Source organism: Grus americana, chromosome 1 (assembly GCF_028858705.1).
Source record: "Grus americana isolate bGruAme1 chromosome 1, bGruAme1.mat, whole genome shotgun sequence".
Taxonomy (NCBI): Eukaryota; Metazoa; Chordata; class Aves; order Gruiformes; family Gruidae; genus Grus; species Grus americana.
Window position 1 is genome coordinate 120379524 of NC_072852.1, and position 18644 is coordinate 120398167.

Here is an 18644-nt window from a genome sequence, read left to right on the forward strand (position 1 = left end):
ATGGTTTCTGAATATCTCCAAGGATGAGACTCCACAGCCTCTCTGGGCAACCTGTGCCAGTGGTCAGACACCCTCACAGTAAGAAACTGTTGCCTTATACTCAGATGGAGCCTTCTGTGTTTCAGTGTGTGCCCATTGCCTCTTTAAGTCTGGAGGACTTAAGCCAACAGATTCTTGCTGATTATGGGTTGTCTGTATTGATTACTCTCATTATTCTTTAGAGACAGCAAGTCCATTTCCATTACTTGTCTATCCCAATGTACAAAAAAATGAACCCTCTTTTTTCCATTTTTCACTGACACAAAAAGCCAGTGACACCAACTTGCCTGCAAGTCTACAGATGCCCTTTCTACTCTTCTGTGGTATCTACAAATGAGCTATGATCTGATTGCTTTACTCCTGCTGGCCTCACCTCAGTAATTATTTCAGAATCTGGCACAAACCTTGCTTACAAACCAATTATAAAATGTATCTCTTTAAAGGAAGATGTAGCATATATCCTATAGATCTGTACAGCACCTTAGTTAGACTAGGTATTGAAACTCCAGTCATGAATTAGCAAAATACAGGCTTTTGTAAAAATATTGACCTTTTCACCTACAGTTATTTAGGCCAAAGAGTGAAACTGTAGTTTGATTGTCTTTGCCTACATCACGTGTCTACTAAAACTTTCTTTGACTTAAAAACTTCAGGGCTCTTAATGTAAAACCTTAAAACCAGTCACTTGATCATAGAGTGTCACTAAAATCAAACCACTATCCCTTTCTCCTTTATTAAGATGGGTTCTTTATCAATTTGCAGTTAATTACAACTCAGCTAGCTTGGCTTGGCCTCCTCCTTCAGCACACAAACGCAACAAAACAGAATTACTTCTTTGTGACCTATATTCATAATTAAAAACCCATATGCCATTGAGATTAATGAAATTTGGAGCTCTGCAACCGTTTACCACAAACGAGAATTTATCAGTAAAAGTAAAAATAGTCTTTAATATGAACATTTCTCTTCTCCCCTCCCTCCCTCCTTTTTTTCTTTTTTTTGTCAAATATAATTTGGACTTAGATCCTAAGGAAACAAAAAACGACATGGAGCATTACATAAGGATTCCTTCTCAACAGCACCTAGTTTTGCTTTTTAAAGAGTTAACTCACATGGATTGGATAGAGTTTGGCGAGTTTGTTTTCTTGCTAAAACCAACCAGAAGACAACTGGGCAGAAGACACAATCTAGCAGGCAGCACGTTTTAATTAAAAAGCAGTCAATTTCCTATGGTTACTGAGGGTCAAGTGGGGCCAGTTTTAATGCTCTGTTACATGAGAAGAAAATGTTAAAGCATTATGTAAAGCGCATACTGAATTACTGCTTATGCTAATGCTACCTGACCTTTCTTCTTTGCTGAAAAGATATGATTGGCCATGTTATCATGAATTTTGAAGGGGGAAAAAAATCAGCCAAGTGCTGCCGGTGAACCTTGTTCTGAGGTTGTTTCAATTAAAGCAGTATCTCTTTTCTCTCAGCTGTCCATTTCATCACTCGCCCGCTGAGGCCATAGCTAACACAGGCATAGATTCACAGCTCCAGGATGTCTCTAAGGCATACCAAAAGTCCATCTAGCTCAGCCTTGTGTCTATGACAATGGCCCACACTATGTGCCTAAGGAAATGACATAAGAACAGTATAAACATAACTGATACTTCCCTTATTGCACCCTGCCTGCCTCTGACAATACAAAGGCTAAACCAGTAACTTACAGGTGAGTAAGCTGTTACTAAATCAGAATTAATCTGTCCCCAGGGATGACTGGAGGAATCCTACCTTTTGAGTACTTCCAGACAATAGTAGGAACAGGATAACCCTCTGCAGAGCAGTTGAGAATTACAGCTTTTCCATAGATCCCATCCTGGTCGTTGGGCTGAACCACGAACCTAGGGGGCACTGCGGGAGGAAGCAAAAGGAGCCATGAGAATTTGTGTGACTTAGCAGGTAGCTCAAAATGGCAGACAAGTCAAATAAGGAGGTATAACATTTCATAGCGGAAAGCAAAAATTAAAACCAGCTTTTTGATGATCCAGTGACATAGTAAAGTTGGGTTTACATGATTATTTACTTTCTGTGCACAATCTCAATGTATTTCTTGCCAGGCACAAAAAAAGCACTAGTCTTTATAGGATACAAAAAATAAGAAAAATCTCTTCATAGGAGAGGTTATAAAATGGAGTAACAGATAAATCATACTGTCATGGTCAGAAACGAAATGCTTTCTAACCAACGCATGGGTTTGACAGATGTCTAAGAACAACTGAAGTTTTCTGTGTTTGTTCTTTATAACAATGATCTAGTTAGCTTTAGAAAAAGAATTAAATTATACAGCATAAATAATCTTAAAAAAATAACACTTTTAATAGCAATCAAAACACTTAATATTAAAATGAGGTTGTTTGAACCATAACTTCTGATGAGAATTTTCTTTCCAAACAGCCATGGAAAGATTCAACACAATTTGCTTACATTAAGTTGAAAAGGAGAATTCTTACTGGAATAGAGGTATGTGCATCAATGTAAATGTATTATTAGACTTATTCTAAGGCAGCATAAAACCACCACAGTGAGTGTCCCAGACATAGGCAAATATATATCTATTTATACATAAATAAATTAAGAGCTGCTTATCTCAAGGAAAAGCTTGACATGTTCCAAATACAGATACACAACAAAGAAAACAACTTCTGACAATGCTAGACCTACAGTTTACCATGAAAGCCTGATACTAAATGTCAAAGTCTCAATAAAACCTGCAGATTTGACAAAAGTTTGAAAGAAAAACTGAAAACTCTGAAGAATGTTGAAAGACTCACAAAAGTTTTTTGAATATTAAAGGTACTTAATGGTTGTATTAAAGTCAGTTAAGGTCATAGATTTTTGTTGACCTCCTGTTCTTTGGTTCAGAACATGAAGAAGTAAATGCCTGAGAAAAAAAGTAAATTATTTGTGTCCTTATCCTACATGTTATTCTTTTTGTCATTTCTTACAGTGTTACAGAGAAAATGTAGCAAGGTGAGTGAGCCTGTGACAGATTATTTTTCCTTTCAAATCAAGTACAGCAACACATTCAGATCTAATGCAGTAAAGGAGAAATCCAAATAGTTCCTTGCTTTCCTAGCCCCACTGCAGCGTATGCAGACTGCGACGCACATGGATTCACATCTCCGCGGGTCCAGCCAGTGCTGACTTTGTCTGAAAGTTGGGGGAGACAGAACAAAGGGCCCAACCATCCTTCCTTGCTCTGACCCAAACCTCCATCGGACCCCACCACCTGCCTCTCCAGAAATGCCAGAAATGAAGAAAGGAAGTATGGGAGAAGGCTGTAGCACGAGGAAATGTAAGGCAGCACAGAAGGGGATCTTCAGTACAGTGACTCTTTGCCCTGGGACCTGAAACAGCTTTTAACGGCCATGAATATGGTACTAATTATACATGAGAAAAAAAACTGTGTGGCAGAAGCACAGCAGAAGCATCAATGCTATATGACTTTAAAGTTTTTTCAGTATAAACTCTCTCATAGATTATGCAAATACCACCTGCCATTATACCAGGGAGTCCCAAGTTTTCCTCAAGGAGAAACTTGAGCTGGCGGTGTTGGTATGGACAGGACTGCTAAAAGCTGAAGGTACCTACACATACTCCCTCCAGGTTCAGAGAACCCTCCTCACAATGGCTCGAGTGTTCCCCCCTCTGCCTCCATAATCCAAATTCTCCTCCAACTTTCTCCTTCCACCTTCATAGATGCAACTGGTTCTTAAAAGAGGAGAACAATCTTCCAGAGAGCAAACAATACCTTTAACTGGACCTTTTGCTCATTGAATCCTACAGCTATAATGCAAAGCTCTTTATTGCCTAACTACGTACAAAGAAGCTCCACTGCTGTTTGGAACGTGACTAGAAGAAACGGAAGGAGCTAACAGTGATAGACGCAAGAGACACCTTTGTACTAGGAGATATATTTACTGCTGTCAAACATTCCAGCTTTCCAAACAGCTGTCACACTGACAAACATATATCATATGTTATGCTAATTCATGACAGGTAAGCACCAAACATGAAATCCTGGCAACAGAAGCTCTGGGCAATCACCCACTCGGTTCTAATTATCTACTCGGATAAGACATTTGCTTCAGTAGCTCTTCTCTCACTGTTCTGTGTCCATTTTATCACCAAACACAAAAGGAGTCCCAAGTATGTATTTTCCAAAGCAGGTGAAATGTACAAGTAGTTGCACAAATAGGTTTGATTTTATACGCCTCAGCACGGTGGCATCAGCTTGTTTCACCTTGGTAACTGTAAGTAAATTTGTATTCACAGCTTCTGAAAAATCAATTACAAGCTGCTTATCCATAAAGAGGGTAAACCAAAAAAATCCCCCAAAACAAACAACCAAAAACAAAACACAAAAGCATGTCAGTTGTATCAGTCTTACAGGTGAATGATTACAAATGATGCAATGGAGTGACTGATAATTACTGACCTCCTCTACCACTGAGAAGTGTGAAGAGTATAATGTCTTTTAAAATCTCTCTTACAATAAAAAAACTTTTGCAAGTTCTTTGTTTTATTTTATTTATTTATTCTATAAAGTGGGTAGGCATATGCGGAAAGCTCTGGAAATGTTAAGCAAGATTGCCTAGGATAGAATAAAGGCAATCAGCCTTTTAAAATATTATTTGCATTAAAGTTATCTGTTAAAATATTTTTTTTTTCCTAATCCCTTTGGGCATTGAGAAAAATGGATGGATGTCAAGTGTAAATATTTTTTGAGCATTTCTGTGGAAATGCATCCTTCCACATCTTTAATGAACTCATGTAGATATTCTTGATGTGCCTTTAACGCTGACAAGTGCTGAACAGGGCTTTTTATCATATTGATTTCACTGTATTTTGGGTATATATAAAACATAAATTTTTGCTCAGATAGTCTTGGTATTCTCATTTTTAATCATTACTTTCAGTACAGAATGATAGCAGAATGGTAACTGTGGAAATGAAATTTTGCTATATAAGCTCCAGAAGCAGGTGTATGATTAGCAATCGTATGGTTTCCTTGTACTGCTCCATAAACGAAGCATGTTTCAATCTTGCTTGGCAAAAACTCTGCCCACATCCAGTAACAGAAACAATTTCTACATTCAGTAAAGCTTTGGCCTTCCTTTAGGACTACTTATAAAATGCCAACTGCTGCTCCGATTATGAAGACATGAACCCTTGACACTTAGTCTTAAGATTGCCAATAGAAATCAGAAAAGATGCTACAGCAAAACGAAATTAGTCATTCAATGACCTTTCAATTGTTTCAGTATTTCTGTCTAGGTAAAACCACAGGATTTTTCTTCATATAGAAATGATTAGAAAGTAAACAGAGGAGACCTTTAAATTTTTCTTCGTCATTGATAATTTGCTTCTCAATTTTATTTCAAATGAATAACTTGTTCAGTGCTTTGTGCTACCATATTTTGGAAGACAGTTCAGTTAACTACTTGATCTAGATTTTGATGCTTAGCTTTAGATTATAAAGCTACATTCATTTTTTCATTATCTTTCAGGAATTCATTAGCCCTTAAAGAAAATTTGCTTAGTAAGAATTTAACGAAGTTAATTTGTCTGATATGCTTAAGTAGAGTTAATGGAGAAAAGGAAGCAATTAGTTCTCCTCCTCTGTCTTTAGCTGTAAAGGTGTGGGCCTCCTCTGCCCCCTTCGACGTGAAGCACTCTGAAATAGCTCACGAATATGACTGAACAGTTCTACTTTTATTATGACCCTTGTTTCATCAGCACAGTCCCTTGAGCCCGTAAAGGAGGACATTTAAAATTGCTTTAACAGTGAGTTTCTGTTAGGCTTTCTCATTTAATGCAGCCCTTGGATCTGTGATGAGAAATGAGCAGTTAGATTGTTTACTGTAAGAGCAATAAGTTGACAGATGCAAACTATTTAATGGCTGAACTCAAAGGACCTAAAAAAGGTGTTTTCAGTCAATATTATGACTAGCAGTCTCAGGCTCTCACAAAGGGAAAACAAAGGATGAGAGCAATCAGAATAGGATGTTGAAGATAACATGAATGTCATAGTGCCATTTTAAGGGAAGGAAAATGCTTTTATTATCTCCTTGTGTGAAATAATCCTGATAAGATCATAACATATGAGTTGGTATCCTAAGAAAATGCTGCTTAGCAGCATTATCGCTGCTCACATTGATGGACTTTACAAGCTACTAAATAAAATCAATTTATGAGTGCATGCTAACATTCCCTGATTTAATTTTGCTCTATGTAAATCCAAGAATCCTTTCTGACTGTGCTTTATGCCAGGAACCAAATGACAAACTCGCACACTCCTTCCTGGACTTCAAATCTATGCAAGTCCTTCTGGCTCCCAAGCACAGCGATTAGTACATCACACTGGAGAGCACTTCTGAAGGCTCCTAACATGAGCTCCTCCGGTGGGCTACTGGAGTGAGTTAAGAAATAATCTGTGACATTGGCCCAGAATACAATGTTTCATTTTTACATGGAATATTTGTACTTTACATTTAGATCATACTGTCAAAATGATGGAAGAAATTTAATCAGCCAAAGCAACCATTGATGTATTAATGAATGAGATCATTAAACACCATACTTTAGCAAAGATGAACAGTTATTAAATTTGGTCATTGGATGTAAGGGGTCGATTTAGCTGGTTTAGTGAAACCATTTGCTATGCAGTTCAAGAAAAAAGATGTACTTTTGCAAAATGAGACAGTGCCTAGTGGTTTGTGTAGATCAGGTTTGTCTAATGCGAACTTTAAATAGGAAGTGAATCATTCAAGAGTAATCTTCAAAGCCGCAGTGTAAACACCAGCAAAGAAAGTAAATGAGTTGTGACACCAGCAGCAGACATAAACCTTGTCCCCCTGCTTTTCTATCACAAACTGCATTTGCTGCATCACACCAGCACCACCACCAAACATCAGAAAGCAGATGGATACTCACTTCCTATCTGGAAGATTCAAGGCTCACGGCCTCCTCATTGGGTACCTAACTGTCTAATGATAGTCGACATTCCTGGCAAGCACAAAATGAAAACACATTTACACTTAATGCACTAAATGCATTAAGGGGGGGTTATTAGGTATTTAAAGACCTTATCTCAATTTTAACTTATGATGTGTTCACTAACAGGAATTTTAAAATCATGATTTATGCACCCACTGATATCTTTGAATTCTCTTTGCTCGCAGTATCTGAAAGATTTTGAACTCATAATACATTTATGAGCTTTTTCTTTTTGGTTACAAATTAAAACCTTTTTCACTGCTTTTTATTTCATAATTACTTCATTCCCATTTTAGGAAACCCTACAGAAATGAATAACACATGATAAAGTGTATATAGATTTTTAATCACTCTTTAGAAGACAGGCCTAATGAGTAAAGCCTTAATTAATTCTGCATGATGATATAAGTAGTCGACAGAGAAGATATTTTCCTAATTTCTCTGGATGGCTTTCATGACAGGTTCCTATTCTTTCCTTTTTCTTAATAGCAAGCCTAGAAAAGCAAGAGTGCGATAAGATTTAAAATAATCAAAATAATAATGATTTATGAGTTTTTGAGAAACCCTTCTAGCTTACAAATTTTTGACGCACTTCCAGAGGAACTCAAGGCCGGGATCTGGCAGAGCACAAGATTTTGAGAAGGAAAGCCCTGTTTTCACTCACGTGGACTGTCTACCTGCAGTCCCGGGTGCAGTGAAGATGGCACGCTTCTCCCAGTGGCTAATTAATGAGCTTTTAAAAGATATTCCATACACATCAAGCCTGATTTTCTGTGGATTTGTATCTCATGATTGAGTACAGACTCCAGTTGGAACATTTCTTGTGTTTGCCAAACGGCTTGCCCAAGCAGATTCTCTGGTGTCTTGTATTACACTCAGTAGAGATGCTTCTAATCAATCACCTCTTTTCAATAAGTTTTTAGGCTTTTAGTTCCACTGGAGGCATTTTCCCCACTTCTGATTTGTCTGAAATTGGCCAATAAATTGTGGAGAGAAGTACTGACGGATCTATGCCTAGAGCACGTGACTGTCTCATTTCCATGTCCTCACCAAGAAATTCATGGCAGAGAGAACTGAGATTGCCCTAAGATCTTCTTACCCAAGGCTGCACAGCTGCTCAAAAGCTTTCTCCTCTCTCTTTCTTTCTCTCAGCAGGCACCTTCCATCTCTTATGTGATGCTCAACAAGGAAGCTCTGTAGAAGCCAGTCATCTTCCTCTGATATTTAAGGCAGGGAAAATCCAGCCTTGCTGGCCAGGTTTTTTTAGGGCTCCTTATTGCCACTTGGTTGTTTTGTAGAGCACAAAATAATGGGAACAGCAATGAAGATTTACCGTAAGGTGCCCACAGATTTTAAGAGACCAGTGCTTGTTTTTCTTTTGCCATTTAATAGTCCTGGCAAAATGGCAGTGCAGCTTAGAAATGAAAAATAATATTTCTAGGAAGAATATAGGAAATCTATTTAACAGACATAAAACTTAACAGAAAAATATGAATGCTAAAAAATAGCAGATACACGTGATCTGACATAGAAAATACTGAGGGAAAAAATCTCAAGTTGTAAAGCCAAAGAATTTATGTGGTTTTATGGATTCTGCAGAAGTACTCACTAGTATTTCAAATGTAGCAACAAGCACTTGGTCTGTGTTTCTTCATTCATCTTAGGAATGGACTGGACTTAGATTCTAAGTCTACCCAAGTACTGTAAAATGATATGGACTACCACTTATTTTGGAAACATAATAACCTTCATCGTTTTAAGTCTACTTTTCAAACAAATACAAGAACAGTATAGATAAGGAACTTTGTCAGGAACAGTCATATTTCCCTTTACTTTCCTCTCCCATTCACTGTCTACTCTCATATCAAAATGCACAAACTTCATATAAATAAGATATTCCCAGAACATATCTTCTGACTTTTAGGAAAACCTGTATTTAAGTTTAAAGCACACTGCTGAGAAAACATCACACAACGTGGATTAGAAAGGAATTAAAGCACCATTTCTTCTCCCTTTATTTGGAGAAAAACTGCTTAGTTGATTTAGGAAAATGTTATGTTTCAGTTATATGGCACCTATGAACAAAAAGACGAGAAGGGATCAGAAAGATTGGAGAAGAAACAGACAGCAGGAAAGCAAGTCTTTACTTAAATGTGTATAGGTCAGGTTGGATGCAGAGTAGTGACCAACAGTGACCCTCTGACAGTTGTCTGTCTTCTGACCTATGTGGAATGAGACAGCTGAAGCAGTTCAGTATGAGGGAAAGAGGTCAATACAGGGTTTTGGCAGAAAATTCAGGTTAAACATCGTATTAGATTTTCCCCTTTCCCTGAGTGAGAACTATTATCCCAGATGCATATGCAAAACTGATTAAGACATTACCATTTAAATTGACAGAAAGAGAGAAGAGAGAAGAAGGAGAGGAGAGAGGCTTAAAGGAGGCTGCTGCAGAGTACTAGCTGGGCAGAAAGATAAGCAAGAGGGGAAAAATTAAGTAGCCCTCATAACCTCCTAAAAAGTTGCAGGACTAGGACTCCAGAAGATTTCTCCAAGCCTTTGGGTAAAACAGAGTGAAAAGCTACCCTTTATCATGCCCGTGGGTTTATCAGGACACCCTTCAGGCACACGCACCCAAGAGCTGTCATCTCACCATGGGGGCAGAGCCCTCATCAGGAGGTGCAATTAGAGCAGCAGCACACAAGTGGAAAATGGAGGTGCTGGTGTCAGTGGCACGAGAGGGGTGAGAGAGCAGGTTCCCCAGAACTCCTTCCCTGGGCAAGGAGGAAAATCTAATTAATGCCAAAAAAAGGCAGCAAGAGGCAGAGGTGTCCAGGGAACAGAGGCGAGGCCAGCCAGGGGCTTGCCAGAAGAGGCAGTGACCCCCATCAGCAGGAGGCCGGGAAACCGCAGGTCAGGCGAGGCAGGAGAAGTCAGGGGGAGACGGGGCTTGCCCCGACCGGTGGGGCGCAGAGCAGAAACCCCTACACGGGGGCTCACTCAACGTGTTACAGCCTCATGGGTCTCGGTGCTGAAAAAAAAGATAGACAGTGTTTGCAGAGAGCCGGTTTTCAGTGGTACGGCCTAGACCATCCTACCATCCCCGTTTTGATGAAACGCCAATGGGAACCCATACGCAGTTGCCACAATGATTCTTTCCCATCACTTCAAGCACCGAGTGTAACTGCAAATCAGGTACGATCTCAGCTGTTATTAGGTGCAGCATTTCTGAATAGGGCAGGCATAGCCAGTGGACTGTCTGTTGTGATGGGAGGTGGTCAACTTCCCCTTCTCCAGCAAAAGAGAAGGTGAGGAAAATCTCTTTATTATTAGAATGATGAATAGGGTTAAAAACTAACAAAGCAGCTTAGGAAAAGCATAATTAAATGCCTGTAGTTAATTCGACTACTACATTTAACAATTGCTAGATAGACGGGGAAAGTAATAGACATCTGTACTGAATAACACTTAAACAAGATTAAAAGCAGTGAAGTTAAAAAAAAATCATTAAAGTAATATTTGTATCAAAACTAGTGAAAAAGCAATGGACTTATTTGCCACTGACTGTTGGAAATAGTAGCATAAAAACCCCATAAGTATACAGATTCTGTAAGTGGAAAACTGGGGAATAATCTATTAAGGATAGTCCTAGGACAGTGGGAAGATTTGACTTAAAAGGAAGAGCTGTTCAGAAGACTTGGCTTCAAATGAGTTTTTGAGGGTGGAAAAATGCCTGGAAAAGATGGCAAAAGCCTCTGACTGGTTTTAAGATTTATCCTGGTAAGCTTAAAGAAGGGAATATAAAATGTAGTGATCTGCAACAGGCAGAAATAAGTAGGGTTACTTGCAGGATTACAGTGTGCGCCCTCTCTCTGAGGAGTCTAATGGCTTGGTAGCAAGAAGGAGACGGTGGAGATGGAAGAGTGTAACACTTATTTTTTAAAAATGAAAATTTAAAACACTTTGAAAAACTTCTAGAAAGAAAAGGAAGCAATTTTGTTTTGTTGAAGTTTTGCACAGCACGTTTGGAAATATATCACAAGGCATAATCTCTAGGTAACTTGGCTAAGGTGTGACTTGAAAGGCAAAAGCTGTTGGAGGCAAGGTATCTCTCTGAAAGGTCTTTTCCACATAAAATGTTTCCTTACTGAAACTACATTCACATGTATTTCAAGGCAAAATGTTGTGAAGTCAGCATGAGCAAATGAATCATGCTAATTGCATAATAAACACAAATAAGGAAAAGAACAACATGGTAACAGAGGAGAGCCTTTTCCCCGTGAAGTCAGCATCAATGCTTTGCTTTTTTACTGACATAATGTTATATGACAGACTAATCCAAACAAAAAATGGGGATAATCAGACTAAAACAGTGACAGAGAGGAGTCTGATACCATTTCAAAGGCTAGATCCCCATGAACGGGCTTGTGCCTCACAAAATTTTCCAGGAAGTCAGTCTTGTGGCTCTCCCATCCACTCCAGGGTTTTTGATTAATTTCAAGACTTTTAGATAGAAAAATCGTATTAGTTTCTGTGCTTTATTGCTCTGTGTGTTCTCTGTTATGAAGAGAGGGATTACCATATTTTCCTCTTTTTTTATACTTCCCATCAAACAGATGTCATTACAAAATACTGATGAATTCCGCTTAATTGGTGCCCTTCAAACTAATTACATCTACTTACCTCTCACGATTAATTGGCTTTGGTGCTCCACAGCTGCTGCATCATTTCTAGCTATACAGGTATAATTCCCATTGTGCATCAGTGAAAGATTAGAAATCCTTAAGGAGCTGGTGAAGTCAATGTTGTCAATCGTCACCCCGAGGCTGGCCGGGATCGGCCTGCCGTCCTTCTGCCAGGTGATTGTGATGGGCAAATCCCCGGAGACCACCACGCAGGGAATGAAGACCCGCTGCCCGATGGAGAACCGTGGGAACTCAAAAGGCTGAATAAAAGGCGGAACTGAAACAAAAGAGGAAAGAGGAGCTGTTGCAGTTACGGTCTCGTTTCTGAGAATAACATAATGGAACAGATGTGCAGTGCTGAATACGTAAAATCAACACCTTCGACAGCCGTGGAGCATTGTTTAGCTAAAAAAACTCACGTCTTTTGCAAATACCATTTTTTTTTTTTTTTTGACTACCCAATGCATAAGCAGAGATCACAAGCAGTGAAATCCCTGGCTTCTGGAGACACCAGACACCACGGCAGATTCCTGCAAGAGTATTGAGCACCTCTTCTAGAAATCATACTGCCAGCTTGCAACTCCCCAGGTCTTTCAGCAGTGACACTGCCTGGACAGTCCAGGAAAAGCTCAGCAGCTTTCAAGGTCTGGTGGGAGGCCCTTGCTTAGGGTCACGGAATAAACCTGGAAGAGGCTCCAGCTTTGCTTCTGGGATGTGATGAAAGGGAATGTGAGCTTCTCTAACTGCTCCTGGCACTTATTTTTTCGTGTTTCAAGTCACAATTCTCAACAGGATTGGGTAAAGGTATGAAGCGAAAGACATATACAGTACTTGTAGAACAGCAAATTAAGTTAAAACTGATTTCTAAACAGAAGGACAGTACAAGGCATAAATGCTCAAGCTGACATTTCATTCCTGCTAAGCATGTTTTGCTTGGCAAATCTTTTTTTTCTTTCTTTTTACAAAAAACATGAAAGAAATGCTCTTATTTTCTTCCATAGCGAAGAATTCTACTTCTTAAAAAACATTTTGTTTTCAGGTATTTTTAATAAAAACAAAGGAAACAGTGGATGTATTCACTAAACAAAGCAAGAGTTAATGGGGGTGCCTCACTTTCTCTGGGTTGTGGTTGGAACATTTACTAAAAATTTGGTAAATTGAGACTCAAATACCAGATGAAGGAACTGAAATCTTCTCCCCTTCTCAGGGGAGCACTCTAACAGCCAGGGCATTGATCTAAGATAGGTTTCGATCAATCACTCCTGAAATGACTATAAAACCAACTTTGCAAGCAGTACTCAAATACTCATTTATCAAAAGAGAAGGTTCCTAGAGGTTATGTACCTTATATATAGGAGTCCATTTTCCTATTCTTGCCTGAGAGATTACTTATATATACTCTGTAGTACATTCGAACATCTTTAACAGGAAAGATTGAAGAATACCCACAGCAGAACTTTTATACTGCTGTATATTAGCTAGCTTCAGAAGAAAATGGAGTTGGTGACTTTATCTAATTGTATTTCCTTTGTCCTTTCACCTTTTAGCAAATCCAAGGCTGTGTTTTCCCCAGAACTGAAGCAGAAAAGAAGCAGAGAAACTCTTCAAAGTGGTTGCAATGTATGCTAGCCCATTGACTTCCCCAGCAGCATTTTTACTCCTCTGCCAGTGTCCTATTTCTGGGATGCAAGGACGGGTATTTGTGACCATTACTGTGTTAGCTGAAAGCATTTCTTTTGATCATTGCATATGTTGGCTGCTCCTCCATCAGGAGTAAGAAAGTTTATCACTAAGGAAGTGATACCAAACTCCCGGAAGGGCTAAGGCGTTGTTCAGAGGCGCGTTCAAATGCTTGTGTACGTGCGCATCGTGGTGCAAGAGGCTGACACAAATCAGATACTAACTCCACTGTTTCTGGCATAGCTGTGATGCCATTTGATGAGGAGAAGTTATGACCGTGCACAGCTGCCACAGAGAGGTAACATCAGGCGCAGGGTACCACGACTCATCCTTAGAGGCTTTCCCTGACTTCCTCTGAGAGCAGCTCGCTGTCTGCGGTTGTGAGAAGTGCCACTGCAATCAATTTTTCTCACACGCTGTAATGCCTTTTCCTGACTGCCGTCTCTCAAATCGCTAAAACCTGTCCTGTTGTGTTTTGCAAATCTGGTAGATCAGGCATACAGAAAAAAGAAACTCGGTATAAATTACTGTGTTTATTTGAACTTTGTGCGCTGGAAATGAACGGCTTTTTACTTGGGGACCTAGTGTCACAAAGTGAGGCAAAATGTCTGCCTGCCTCTTCTAATTACCTTAGCGCAGCTAACGCATTCACATGGGACATTTCGGATTCTTTGTACATCAGCAGGAAAAGGCCAAATTTCTCTTACCGTTTATTGACAAGCAGTTTATAATATAAGTGGGAATGAGAAATTTTTAGAATGAAACTGTCAAAAGGTTTTGACATAACCTTTCCCCTTGATGAGTGCAAATATCTGCTAAAGGCCAAGTTCCCCCCTTACTGTGTTGGCTAGCACATTTCTGCCCAAACCCTTCTCTTAGTCTCAGGCATCGTTGCTGAAAGATATGCTAAAATTCACAGCAGGGTGGCAAATTGCTTCTGTATTTTCTGCTGAGTGTGTAACAAATTCGAACCAGTCTTTCACGGACAAAATGATATCAGAAGTCAGGCAACATATTGCTCAAGGATTATTACGTGCATCTTCACTCTCCCTCTCCCTGATGAAGAAAACAGAGAGCAAGATCATTAGGTCACATTCAAGTATTTTTCAGAAAATATTGATTTGCAAGGCTGCATTTACCAACTCTGAAATTTAAGTAGCAGCCTGCAGAGCATTTCAGAAATTGGCTAAAATATTTATAGGCAGCACATTTTCCCTCTACTCAGGTTTTTAAGATACAGAGGAAACCAACATTTATATCTGCTTCATAAAATATAATATATATTCAACCTGCAGCAGCTTGCAGTCCTGACAAGGAGCTTATTTTAAAAACCAGTGTGTAATTTAAAATCAGTGCTTAAAAAAAGTAAATAGTTTAGTGATAACTTTGAAGTATTGGAGAATGTTTTTCAGCTACAGTATTTACCAGTTTGGGCTGATAAAGGCAGTTCCTGGTGACCTAACACAGCAGATAGATAGATTTTCTTCCTGCTATTTTCAAGAAGAAAACAATCACAAAAAATCACTTATTAAAAACTTAAAATAAAGCATACCTGAAGTCAGGCAAATAATTTCAGAAATACACAAGCTGCCATATATATCTATCTATATGTATATCTCTGCAGTAAAAAGCTTACATATACTGTTGATAGAAGAAAATATCAAGCTTGATTAACTAGCATGGGCTTTTTTTTTTTTGTAAACTCAAGCTGTATCATTGCCAAACAGCACTAAAAAAAAATAAAAGAGGGATGTATACTATTTCAACTCTGAGAGAAAATTTGTAGTAGGACAGATGCATTTAAAATGTGTTTAAAATACTTCAAGGTGTGTTGAAGTATTTTCCTGCCTTATATGTAGCCTTAGTTTGACCATACTTCAGAGCTTGCATTTGAATTTTTATTAAATTATGCTATTTTATATATAAGTTGTTTCATGTTACCTATATAGAGAAGGCTGTATGTGTGTGTGTGCTTGTGTACATGGAAGGAACATTTCCTCCTCTACCCGCAACGCGCAAGAGTGAAAATCTCTCTCTTCATGCAATGAAGCACAATGTCTTGGGAATGCTTTATTGATGAGTGCTTGAATTAAGTGTCTATTTAAGAAGAGGAGCATGGGCCAGCCTCATTAGTGCTAATGCAGGAAGATTTAAATTATGTTTTTGTGCCCTAGCAAGGTCTTCTGTACCTCTGGGAGATTACTGTAAAGGAGGGCAAGGAGGGCTTCCATGCTGCTCTCCATTAGCAGAGGAACATCCTTAATTTCTTGCCCTCCGTTCCATGGGAGTTATGTTGGAAGAAACTGCTGAGATGATTCACTAAAACAGAGTATCCTGCAGATAGCCTGTCTCCTGCAGCAGCCTTGTGAGCATGGTGCACCTCTCCTGTGCCTCTGCATGGTAAAATGAAAGTCATCCTCCGCTTTATCATTAGAAATGGTTCCCTAATGGAACGATGCTGTTCGCAGGAGCTGTGCACACAATATAAGATACCTTTAGCAATGAATACTCACAGTACAGGTCCATTCGCTGATGCAAAATAATAACTACCAAATTATGTAGCCTCTTAAGGCAGCTGTGTGACCCTAGATTTCATGCACTGGGAGTGCAAAAGCCAAAACTGTTTTGCCTCTGCACAAACCGTAGCCACAGCCTAGTCATTTGTAAGTTTTTTCTGCCATGGATTGTTTCTCCTAAACAGCTCCATCTGTTGTGGGTGATGGTCTTGTAACCGTGGGATAGGGGCCGTGAAACAGAAACTATAGAATCAGGTTGAGATAATTAGTTTGTAACCAAGGTAATAGGTAATGAAGCTAACTGACCATGGCAAGGTACAGTGCTGCTATGTTCCATGTACAGCCCCCACCAAACTGAAAAATAGGTTTGGAGATATTAATCTTATGAAGTAAGTTGTTATGGACAGGTGCACCCACAGCAAGGATACTGCGCATGCCTGCAAGAAGAGGGTCACGCAGCGGACACGGGTGCGAGACCACTGATGACCACCAGAGACCCTTGAGGACCACCGACTCAAATCACTGAGCATGCGTGACGGGGAGGAGAATATGGAAATGGATTCTAAGAAATGATTATCATAGGACTGCCCTTTCTGAGAAAAATGATGAATGTGTATGTTTTGATCCTACATAACCTGCATGTTGGTGATCACCTGGCATGCACGTTGGGTGGAGCTATCCCCCGGGCATCCAGCGCTGCAATAAAGAATGCCTGCCTTTTAACACTACATTGGTGTTACGAGGTTTATTCCCAGATTTCGGTGACAGTCAGAGCAATTGCACACAGTTGCTGAAGCACTAGATTTTTCTGCTTCTTTCTTGTATGTATTGAGCCTTATCAGTAGGGCATGTCATTCATCGAACTATCTGTTAATGGCATTTACTGAGTCAAGCCTCATACCCTGCTCCCTTGTTGTGTGCTAATGTATCCTGTCTTGAAAAGAGGGAATACCATTATATTCTTCAGGCCCTTCTAAGCATATGCATTTTAAAAAAAAGAACCAAACTAATCCCTGTAATACCTCTGCTGTTGCACAACATTTCCCTCTACTTGTAGGTTCATTCGTTACCATAATTAACCCTGTATTCAAACATCTTCAAAATCTTACCACAATAAGCTGTGGCATTTTATCAGGAACTGTTGCTGAGCGTGGCAGAGCAGACGCTGTGGTGCGTGTTTCCCAGGGGAGCTTACGAGAGAGGCTTCACCCCTCGGCTTCGTCCCCGCTCCCCATGTAACACTGGTAACTCACAGGTTCCCTGATGCTGTTCTGAGACCTCCTCTAAAACAGGAGATGATGTGAAATGTTGCATAGAAACCAAGATTGCTTTTACATCATGTCTCGTCCATCTATCAAACCGCCTCCTTTCAGCCTCCATTCGGAGGGGTAAAGTGCACGCCCTTACCATGTGAAGCACCCTGCAAACCTGGGATGGTGGGAAGCTCAGTTCCCTGCCCGAGGGGATGTATTTGCTATTTATTTTTTAAAAGAGAAAACCTTGATTTGAAGATAAGATAGCAGCTGCAAGAGTATATTAACACAACAAGCAGTTACCTTTATTGTTAAAGTGCCACCTGATAAAAAGCCTGACTTGTAGGCTAGGTATCCAGAAGCACTCACTAGTTATTTTTACTATGCTTTTGGAACCTGGTCCAGAGCAATTGCCCTTGTTTAGCCCCGAAAGTGATCTTTGTCTTCAGGTAGCACTGTGGAAAGTTGAAATGAATTAAATCACTAGAGCCAAAAGTTCCAGGTTTAGATGTGAGAGGGCTTTAACAGAATGATTTCTGGCTCTGAAAATCATTCCCGTGAGGAGTTTGACTGATTTCATGCTAGCTTCCCTTTCATCTCTATCCAAGGACTGTACAAAAGCAGCTGATTTTATATCACCCTTCTGCTTCCACAGGGCTGATACTGTCTTTTTTTTTTTTTTTTTTTTTTGCATGCTATGTATTATACACATTGATTTGAAATTAGGCCAGCATACTCCAGCCCTGCACTCTCATGTATATATGATATGTATACATACTTCTCATATGTACTTACACACACACTGCTAATAGCTCACACTAACTTGATGTAGTAAAGTGCTTAAAACTGTAAGAGTGATTTTAACAAATATATAAGAAAGTATTTCAAATATAATTGACAAAATAAATAGAAAAAAGAGCAAGAACATGCCTTCTTCCAAAACCAAAGTAAACAAAGCTGCATAAGAGAGGAGGGCTAGCTTTTGATAAATTCAAACATAATATACAGATACTCTTGAACTCCTTAGCTGAGGCTCTTATTCAAGTATTAAGGCTCATTTCATATTGTTTACAGAATTCATAAACAAACACATCCACACACCAACTTAAATTGTGTTTTAAAGAAAAAGGACTGTGCACAAAACCAGTCAGTTCTATTTTAGATTTAAGTGAAAAGTTTTATATTTGTACATACTAATTCCTCATCATGAAGACTAAGATAGTAATGAAACAACTTTAACATACATTTTTGGGTGACCATTTGCTGCAGTGTCAGAAGTGAAATCATTAGTATAGTATATTAGAAGTGTACCGCTACAAAATAAGACACTTAACTGCAGCATCCACATGATACTTGTGAGCTTTTAAAGAATGTAAGAGTCAGCTGTTTTAATGCAAGGCTAACCTTGGGTTGTTGTATGTTGAATGGCA

General features: G+C 39.3%; 1 protein-coding gene across 2 annotated transcripts in view; it reads right to left on the reverse strand.

The window, feature by feature from the left end:
- The window catches only part of DSCAM (DS cell adhesion molecule), a 476818-nt gene that overhangs the window by 152901 nt on the left and 305273 nt on the right, over positions 1-18644 (reverse strand). For both annotated transcript variants that reach the window (XM_054820229.1, XM_054820238.1), the window contains exons 9-10: positions 11764-12042; positions 1816-1935 (exon numbers count right to left, since the gene is read on the reverse strand). In XM_054820229.1, the coding sequence (XP_054676204.1) occupies positions 1816-1935; positions 11764-12042 (399 nt within the window). The remainder of the gene's footprint in view (positions 1-1815; positions 1936-11763; positions 12043-18644) is intronic.